Source organism: Pinus tabuliformis, chromosome J (assembly GCF_031772625.1).
Source record: "Pinus tabuliformis cultivar Carrire ecotype Pingquan chromosome J, CPIR1, whole genome shotgun sequence".
NCBI classification, from domain to species: Eukaryota; Viridiplantae; Streptophyta; class Pinopsida; order Pinales; family Pinaceae; genus Pinus; species Pinus tabuliformis.
Genome location: NC_142295.1, coordinates 140,160,900 through 140,170,785, shown reverse-complemented (window position 1 = coordinate 140,170,785; position 9,886 = coordinate 140,160,900). Strand labels below are relative to the sequence as shown.

Here is a 9,886-nt window from a genome sequence, read left to right as displayed (position 1 = left end):
ATTATAACTAAAATAGAATTACACCTAATCAAACATTTAATAAAAAAAATAGATACGTCATTTTTTTAACACTGAAATTTAGATACTTTAAATATTTAAAAAACTTGAATTAAACACTTCACATATGATAAAGCTTTGTTCCATAATTTCACATGAAATACCATGTATAACATAAACATCTAATATTACAATGTAATATTTAATAGCTTTGTTCCATAATTTCACATGAAATACCATGTATAACATAAACATCTAATATTACAATGTAATATTTAATGGCAATCTACTTTCAAGGGGCACAAATTCCCTAGCTAGCCCATTTTACTCGGTTTGAGACTAAATCCACACAAATAAGGCTTCCCTCACTGGACATAATATAGTTCCATCAGAGATGAGGTGAGAACGCCTTTATTAGTAGGAACACAATTGACTATGAGAGGTGACAAAGCCAATATTAGAAGGAACGAAATTGACTATCTCCTGCATATATCGTTGCTGGGTAGAAGAAAATGGAAAATATATTTGGTTAGAGATGGAGAACACATCTCAAACTCTTGCCTTCTAACAACAAATGAAATGATTTGTTAATATCTGCAAGAGGCAGCTCATGGGTAATGAATTCCTTTACTTGGACTTCCTGCAATCAAAATGCATATTGTAATCAAAATGCATATTGTAAGAAAACTAATAAAGCATGAACCATTAGTTTTAAGTACAATTTTCTTAAAACCATTGTATGTCATCTGATGATTCATTACCTTGCTTGCACACTTTTCTATAAGATTAGGCAATTGGGATTTTCCCTTGAATCCACCAAATATAGATGCCACAATCCTCCGACCCATAAACAACTCTGTTGGAAGAAGGCTTAGCTTTCTTGGACTCGAATCATATCCCAACAATACTGTCAAGCCCCAGACCTGCAATCCCACCCAATTGACCAAAACACTGACAATGAGGACACACGAACCATAATGCAGCTTTACAGTTTTGTTTATGCATATCCCCAGCAGACCTTACTGGACATTAATCAATTAGTAGGTTTCAGCTGATCCAGGATATCTAGGATCTTTGTTATCAGTTTCTTAAATGAGTAAGTTTTCTCAGATCCGGGATATCTCGGATCTTTGTTAACAGCTTCTTAAATATCTAGTATTTTTTGTTATCAATAGAAAATGGGGAACAGAGGGTGTCTTTACATCATTGGTGGCCAGAAAGCACTGGTATAAGATATCTGTATTTCCAATGCATTCAAAGCCGTAATCCACACCGCCATTTGACATGTCTCTTATCACCTGCAAAAATGATTCTCTTCTCATGAGATTGGGAGCTAATAGGTATTGGAGAGATTGCCATTACATACAAGAATAATATGAAATAGCAGGTTACCTCCTGAATGGGCTTTTCGTAGTCTTTTGGGTTGATGCAGTCTGTCACTCCCAGGATTTTGGCTGCAATGTAAGTAGTGCAAGTGGTGAAACTCTTGTTAACATTTTATCTCAGGGATGAGAACAATATATACTCTGGTACATCTAACTGATAGTGCATTCCGTGCCTAAATAATTACTTTCAAAGAAATTTCTATCCACCAAACTATCCTTGTGAGTTAGGCTCAGTAAATTGTAGAATGCGATGAAGATCCTATTGACAAATAGGATGGTATGGGTAACTTGCCTCAAACATTTTCTTGACTGAGCAGGGTTGAGATCTCAGTCAAGCCCAACCATTCTAACAAGTATATATGACCTATCAAACTTATGTAAGAAATTTCAAGACAACTCTTTTATCAGGATTTTACTGCCTTTCATGGCCAACCCTTCTGGCTTCTACTAGGACTTTACTGCCTTTTAAGAACAACCTTTCACACAGGACCAGCACCTTACCTTTGCAGAGGTAAGACCTTTCAGGACCAGCACCTTACCTTTGCAATGGTATGACTTTTCAGGACCAAACTGGTGCTAGAGTTAAACATAAGAAACTCAACAATTCTCTGCAACTGTTACAACAACCCAGGTTAAGAGGCTAAGAACCTGCCTACTAAATTTTATGTTAATTTTACCAGTCAGTCTGAGAAAAAGAGCATCTACCTTTAGGAAACTTGTTGGGATTTGTGTCAATGCCAATTATCCTGGATGCTTGTCTTATCCTGGCACCCTCTGCAACCTGTTCACAGTTAAAAACTTAAGAAACCAACTGAAGAAAGATAGCCAGCACAACAATCATGTAAATAGCATGGATAACCAAATCACTTACTGCAAGACCCACAGTGCCAAGGCCAAAGATAGCAACTGTTGATCCGGGTTCGATGTCTGCTATGTTCCATACAGCTCCAAGTCCTGCAGGCGCACATGGTAGCAGAGTCCATGATTAAAAGCACTCTGAAGACAGTCACCAGCTGTCATTATACTAATACGATTGAAAGCCTGTGAATTCTGATTTCATCAAACTGAACAGTGGGATACCTGTGGCCAGTCCACAGCCTAGCAAGCATGCTATATCCAAGGGAACTTCCGGATTGATCTTGAGAACACAAGCATAATCCACTACAGTGTATTCGGTAAATGTAGAAGACATGAAATGATAAACTGGCTTTCCACCAATGGAGAAACGAGATTTCCCATCCTTTCTCATCATTGTATTGTAGGGATTTGCTCTAAACTCACCACACAGATTGGTCTTCTTAGATTTACAGTAGACACAATCTTCACATTCGCCATTGTACAGAGGAATCACATGGTCTCCTTTCTGGAGATCTGTCACACCCTCTCCCACACTCTCGACAATCCTGAATATTTAGAAGTTCAGTTTTAAAAGTTCAAATTAAACCACTTACAGTAGAAGGAGAAGTATCCATTGATAAAAACTACAAACCAAATACCACCCACAAGGCATTATCATGTCTGTCTCACAACAGCAGTTAGGTTAGGTATAATTACTATGGTTTTGATGATGGATAGAATATCCATCCAAAATATATAGAACAAACTAAATTAAAAAAGAAAACAATTTTTTTTCAAAACTATATTGTAAGCTAATTACTACAACGCATGATCATGTCTATTTCACAATTGTCACTATTAAATATAATTATTATGTCTATATCTTTGATAATGAATGGAATGTCTATTCAAAATATTAAACAAACTAAATTCTCGAAAACAATTATTTTTCAACTAATTACTGTGAATTTGCTGATGAATGAAATATCCACGAACAAACTATATTAGCAAAAACAATTTTTTTCCAAAACAACATTTTAACCTAATTACTAAAGATCCTACCCGACACCCTCGTTGTCACGCCCCTACACCTGCGGTAGTCTTCCAACAGCTTGTAGCAAGGTGCGGCACCACCGAACGCTTTCTTTTCACCAATACTAACATTCGTGGACTATGCCTACTTTCACATTAACATTACTTAGCTTGTGTTTCGCAACCAAGTAAACATGCAATTATTTTTTATACTTAATGAATCCCATACTCATTCATTATCCATAGCAATTATAACAAGAACATCAACAATTGCAACAAGTATAAAGGGGAGGGGCAACTCCCCGTAATGTGAGTCTGCCCGACAATATATTAAGAATATCAGTTTACAACATACAAGTGTGTCTTTCCAAACCAAGTCTCACACTTGGCCAAATATTACAAAGAGAGGCAACCCTGCCTTTTACAACCATGTGCACCTCTTGCACGAAGGGCGGTGCTCACCCGAGCCACCTAGATACCCTTGGCAAGTCCTACACAATTCTGCACATCCATCGAACTCCGGGCACACCTTGCCCACACCTCGACCGGCCCAAGACAACCTCCAAGTGCACCTCTCAAGTAGTGTGCATGAGCTATGCGCAGCTCTACTTAAATCTGCACACTTCTTGTTTTACCTCTCAAGCTATGCGTAGAAGTGACGGAAGAATTCGATGTCCAAATGAGCTCTCCTCATGTGTTATATATACCCTTCTCTGCATGGGTTTACTTGTGGGTGGCAGCGCCTTGGCCGACCCCCAAACCATACAATATGTGCCCACAAAGCCTCTTCCCAAGTCAGCTTGCAAGCTCCTTTTAATCTCCATATAAAACGCTCCAACACTTAGTCGCATTTCCAAGTGTCGCATATCGTTTCAGCTTTCGTCGCTTGGAACTTGTGTAAATGTCACATTGTCATTCAGGGTGTGCCTGCCGATGCGCTCGCGCGCCCGCCCGCACGCGTGCGCCCGCACCCGCCTGCACGCCCGAGTCTGCCCGCGTGTCCGTGTCCGCCTGCGCGCCCATGTCTGCCCGCGCACTCTCGTGCAGCTCGACCCGTCGTCGCTTGCACTTGCGCCCGTCGTGCATGAGACTTCGCCCGGTGCCCGTCGCACTTAAGCTCGAGGACTTTACATCCTCCTCCACCTGAAATCGTTGTCGTCCTTGACAACATACCATCCCGGTAGCCATCCACCAAGATCATCATCATCCATGATGTCGACCCCTCCACATAAGGAAAACATCCCTGCAACATATGTAGAGCCTCATCTCCATCATATCTCGACTTAGTGACCAACTGCCACCAAGCTCACCATACCAAGGTATGTACCTCAACTCTATGCTCTGCCACAATCTCTACTGCAACATCTCGTGTCGACCTCATCATGTGTCCCCATGTGAACCTCTGCCATGATACTCCACCACGATGCCAACATATCTTTGCACACTTCCGCACCCCATTTCTAAACTAGTTGGGTAGCTAATCCAACCATCACGCTCAATCCATTAGAGTGAACAACCTCATGCCATCATCAGCTGTTCCTCAAACATCTGCCACATCCTTGACTCATCAAGAATCTACCTCCGTAATCCATGCTCAGGTCAATGGAAACTCCATCCATCTCATCTGCAACATGTCATGATGCTTGATGCCAAGCCATCCCTGCACCATCAATCATACCTGCTCAAACATGTTTAAGGACTCACTGCCATGAGCAGCTAACAATGAGCCCCATCTTCTTCATCCACCTAAGAAGATGTAGAGGGAGTGGAGCCTGAAGGCCCTCCCTCACTAATCAATTCGATCCATCTATCAGGATCCTCAATATCCATCCTTTGTAGATAAGCAACCAGGTCTTCCCTCTGGACATCCGGTCTCACATATACCTCATCATCATCATCCTCCACCAACTCTAGCCTTCTTGTCAAATCCAAGATGCTATCTGAAAGTGTCTTGATGACCAATGACTGCTCCACAAGCTTTGTCTCAACAGTAGACAACCGCTTGTTCACCTTCTCCTTATCCTCCATTTGCATCACTCCCAATTTACAATCAGGCCTTGTCACACCAGTGGTTTGAACACCAATGGGTACATCTTCCCTTCCATCATAAATGTAGAGCTTCTTCAAATTTGGAACGATCATAGCATCAAATTGTTTCATAAAATCCATCCCCAATACAGCCTCATAGTCATCAATCTGCATTATAGTGAAGTCCACCTTCCTGGTCCATTCACCAAGTGTAGTGTCCACCCTCTCAGCTATACCAAGAATCTCAATAGGAGGAGAATTCACTGTCTTCATTTGTGCCTTTGCCGGTACAAATTTCAGCCCAATTCTTCTCGCAGTATCTTCGCCCATGAAGTTGTGAGAATCCCCACTATCCACCATAGTGAGCACATCAACACCTCCAACCTTCATTCGAACATACTCCAACTTGTTCCTTTCAGGATCCCTTCTAGAGGCCACTTCCGTAGTAGCAGAAGCACCAAGTATCTGCATCATCCCCACAGAAGCATCTTCATTCTTTCCATCAGACTCAACCTTCTTCTTCAAGGCTTTGAGATGCCTTACCTCAAGAGCTAGGCAATCCCACTTTTTCTGATTCAATTTCTGTCTTATCTCTAGTTCCTTGAGTTCTGCTTCAAGCAAGTCCACTTCCTTCGCAAGTTGATAGGCTTCCTCCTTATTCCTGTCAGAAACCCCTTCCTTGACCAAGGCACGAAGAGCATCCTTTGTTTCAAACAACCTTTTGCCACATTCCGCAAATCCTTGTTTTACTTCTTTTGACTCTTCAAGTAGACTTCCTTCAAATTCTTCGAAGGTTGCAAAACCCAATTTCTGCAAGATAGACATCTTTACCAAGTCACCTGCAACCTGAACCAACCCTTGTTCCACTTTGTGTGAAATGGCTTCCTTCACCTGTAAGTACCTATCTCGAGCAACCCTGCTCAACAACTTCACCCTTCAATACCTGGAATGAGCTGCTCTGATAAGCTCTTCACCGAGCTCTGATACCACCTGTCACGCCCCTACACCTGCGGTAGTCTTCCAACCGCTTGTAGCAAGGTGCGGCACCACTGAACGCTTTCTTTTCACCAATACTAACATTCGTGGACTATGCCTACTTTCACATTAACATTACTTAGCTTGTGTTTCACAACCAAGTAAACATGCAATTATCCTTTATACTTAATGAAGCCCATAGTCATTCATTATCCATAGCAATTATAACAAGAACATCAACAATTGCAACAAGTATCAAGGGGAGGGGCAACTCCCCGTAATGTGAGTCTGCCCGACAATATATTAAGAATATTAGTTTACAACATACAAGTGTGTCTTGCCAAACCAAGTCTCACACTTAGCCAAATATGAAAAAGAGAGGCAACCCTGCCTTTTACAACCATGTGCACCTCTTGCACAAAGGGCGGTGCTCACCCGAGCCACCTAGATACCCTTGCCAAGTCCTACACAATTCTGCACATCCATCGAACCCCGGGCACAACTTGCCCACACCTCGACCAGCTTAAGACAACCTCCAAGTGCACCTCTCAAGTAGTGCGCATGAGCTATGCACAGCTCTACTTAAATTTGTGCACTTCTTGTTTTACCTCTCAAGCTATGCGTAGAAGTGATGGAAGAATTCGATGACAAAATGAGCTCTCCTCATGTGTTATATATACCCTTCTCTGTGTGGGTTTACTTGTGGGTGGCAGCCCCTTGGCCGACCCCCAAACCATACAATATGTGCCCACAAAGCCTCTTCCCAAGTCGGCTTGCAAGCTCCTTTTAATCTCCATATAAAACGCTCCAACACTTAGTCGCATTTCCAAGTGTCGCATATCGTTTCAGCTTTCGTCGCTCGGAACTCGTGTAAACATCGCATTGCATTTAGGGTGCGCTCGCCGGTGCGCCCGTGTGCTCGCCAGCGCGCCCGCGCCTGCCCACGCGCCCATGTCCACCCACGCGCCCATGTCTGCCCGCGCGCCCTCGTGCAGCTCGACCCGCCATCACCTGCACTTGTGCCCGTCGTGCACGAGACTTCGCCCGATGCTTGTCGAACTTAAGCTCGAGGACTTTACACTCGTGGCCAAATATGTGAGGAAATGCATCTACATTTGATATTGTCCAATATATGATATCAGTATGGCAGAGAGAAGAGTGGGTAATTCTGATTCAGACCTCCATTGCCTGAGGAGGATCCACTTGCACCTCTTCTATGACGAAAGGCTGCTTTGGTCCCCATGCTACAGCAGCTGTCCACTCACACAAAGAAAACCAAAACCACTAAATTGAATCTATCTTTAATCAAACACAGCTGCAATATTATTTACAGAATCTATCCTTAATCTTAAAACACACCTACAATATTATTTACAGAATGAAATGAAATAAACCAAAATCACTAAATTGAATTTATCTTTAATCAAACACAGCTGCAATACTATTTACAGAAAGAAAAGCTGAAAACTCAAACCAAGCCTTACCATACCTTTGCAGGTAATGACTTTTCCATCCATGTTTGTGGACAAGAGCTTGCCTTCGCTATTGCAATGGTGATTCATCAGCTGAATTTTTCTGGTTCAGCAACAAGCAAGGCAAATCCTGAGATCTATGAGAACCCATGGATTTGTCCGTTATTATTAATAATGCTGTTGGCACATTTTGCTAGTGATCCAGAGTCAAACATGGTCGATGGAAACGACGTGGGCCTAAACTATCGCTAATAACTCTGAGCTTATCCACAATTTTCATGTTCTCGTGCCACCCTCATCCTCTTGCCCATTGTCATTGTCATGGTGATACGGATGGGTACAAGTCACTGAAAACCATAGTCACAAAATTTCCCTAATCGGGCAAAAAAATATCAAAATTCCCTGTTAGATACGAATACCATATTATTAGTTGAAATTCGATTAGGTTTTCAATAACACCAGTTTTATATTAACACTAGTCCATTAGCACAATCATATTTATAGATTAGTTTTGTATAAGTTAAATTTCACTTCATTTTATTAGATTGTTAGACATTATTTTTTTACTTATAAAAATGACACTTATTTAAATATATTAATTTCATTTTATTAGATTGATAAATATTATTTTTTATTATGAAAATGATCCAAGTGGATGTTGGTGGAGCCCCACAACTCTTTATTTCAGTTTTTAAGTTTCCTTAATTGTATCATAATTTACCATTTTTAGCAGTTTTTCGGGTCCTAAACTTCGAGAGCAGTTTTGAGGCCCTAAACAACGTTTTTTTGGCAATTTATTGCGAGCAATTTTATGATAAAAAAGTATTTTCCATCGTAGTTCTGAGAGAGAACTTTTCAAAGGGGTATCATGCGCGTCAAACGGAGATAATATGACCAAGTCACAATCCCAAGAAGTTGGTTGTCCAACTAACCCCAACAAGGCCCATAAACTCTTGGTGTTACATCTTCTCGAGTTAGGGTTTTGGTTGTTTAGAGTTTACTCTTATTGTTCAATAATAAAAAGGCCCTTGAACTACATCTTCTCGAGTTTGGGTTTTTGTTTTTAGGGTTTGTTCTTATTGTTCAATAATAAAAATTCCCTTGAGCCTCATTGTAACAGAGTTCGGAGGCATGTAGCTACCACATCTCTTCTCATAGATAAATCTACCATCGCCCGAGCTAGTTTATTTCCATCCCTGTTTGTAAGCATATTTCAGTATTTTACATTAATTAAATGAAGTATTATTTATGTTTGATCTCTGTATTTGTGGTTATCTCTGTCATTTGTTGTTCCTGTTAATGACACCTATCTAAATATATTAACTAATGTTAATAATTATATATAGGTTAATATATATATATATATATATATATATATATATATATATATATATATATATATATATATATATATATATATATATATATATATATATATATTCCAAGAAAAAATTGTAATCTTTCATTAATCTGAAAAATTACATATAATATATGCTTGATAGCATATGCATCATCGACTCTTTGTCATATAAGTCACAAAAATCATCAAAAACTCATCCTATAATCACTGGAAAAAGAAACATATTCACCACACAAGGTGATAGCCTAAAATGAGTGTAAAAAGTATTTTCAAAAATTGTGATATCTACAATATATACAACATGCAGGGTGATCTCATAAGTTATCTTCTGCAAATAAAAACTATGATATATACAATGTAAATTATGACCGAGCACTTTCAGCAAAATTTAGGGTCCATCTACCCGGTGATATGCCAGATCTATATATGGCCTGTGATAATATTGGTATTGTGCAGTACCCCTCTGCTCCTGAATCATCCATTGACCTCTGGGAAGTAGCGTGGCCTCCTTGGAAAGCCTGTCAGCGCTGTTGTTATGCTCCCTGTAAATATGATGACATATGATGGAATTAAAATGTGATTTGTATATGATCACTTCATCCAAAATATTTCTAAGTGTGTGTGCATGGCAGATAGTGGTATTATTGAACCAATTAATAATGATTTTGGAGTCCCCGTAAATCTGTAGATTGGTGCATTCATGGCTTAAAGAAAAATGCAATAAATGGCGAAGGGTGATAAGTTCAGCATAATTGTTTGTTCCTTCTCCAAGTCCCATCTTGACCCTGAAATGATGTTTG

General features: G+C 40.2%; 1 protein-coding gene across 1 annotated transcript; it reads right to left on the bottom strand.

The window, feature by feature from the left end:
- Window positions 1-453: 453 nt before the first annotated feature.
- LOC149226024 (alcohol dehydrogenase 1-like) lies at window positions 454-4,635 on the bottom strand. Its single transcript, XM_089380081.1, has 9 exons — window positions 4,579-4,635; window positions 4,183-4,394; window positions 2,463-2,785; window positions 2,254-2,336; window positions 2,088-2,163; window positions 1,390-1,451; window positions 1,200-1,295; window positions 759-920; window positions 454-637 (listed from the first exon to the last, which is right to left on the bottom strand). The coding sequence occupies exons 1-9, from the start codon at window positions 4,633-4,635 to the stop codon at window positions 527-529; spliced, it is 1,182 nt and encodes a 393-aa protein (XP_089236207.1). The 3' UTR covers window positions 454-526.
- Between the last annotated feature and the right edge of the window lie 5,251 nt (window positions 4,636-9,886).

Coding starts and splice junctions, on each gene's coding strand:
- LOC149226024 (XM_089380081.1), bottom strand. CDS start 4,635: ATGATGAGGTCGACACGAGATGTTGCAGTAGAGATTGTGGCAGAGCAT. Junction 2,164..2,253: donor TTGGCACTGTGGGTCTTGCA/GTAAGTGATTTG, acceptor AACTGTGAACAG/GTTGCAGAGGGTGCCAGGAT. Junction 1,452..2,087: donor TCCCAACAAGTTTCCTAAAG/GTAGATGCTCTT, acceptor CTTACATTGCAG/CCAAAATCCTGGGAGTGACA.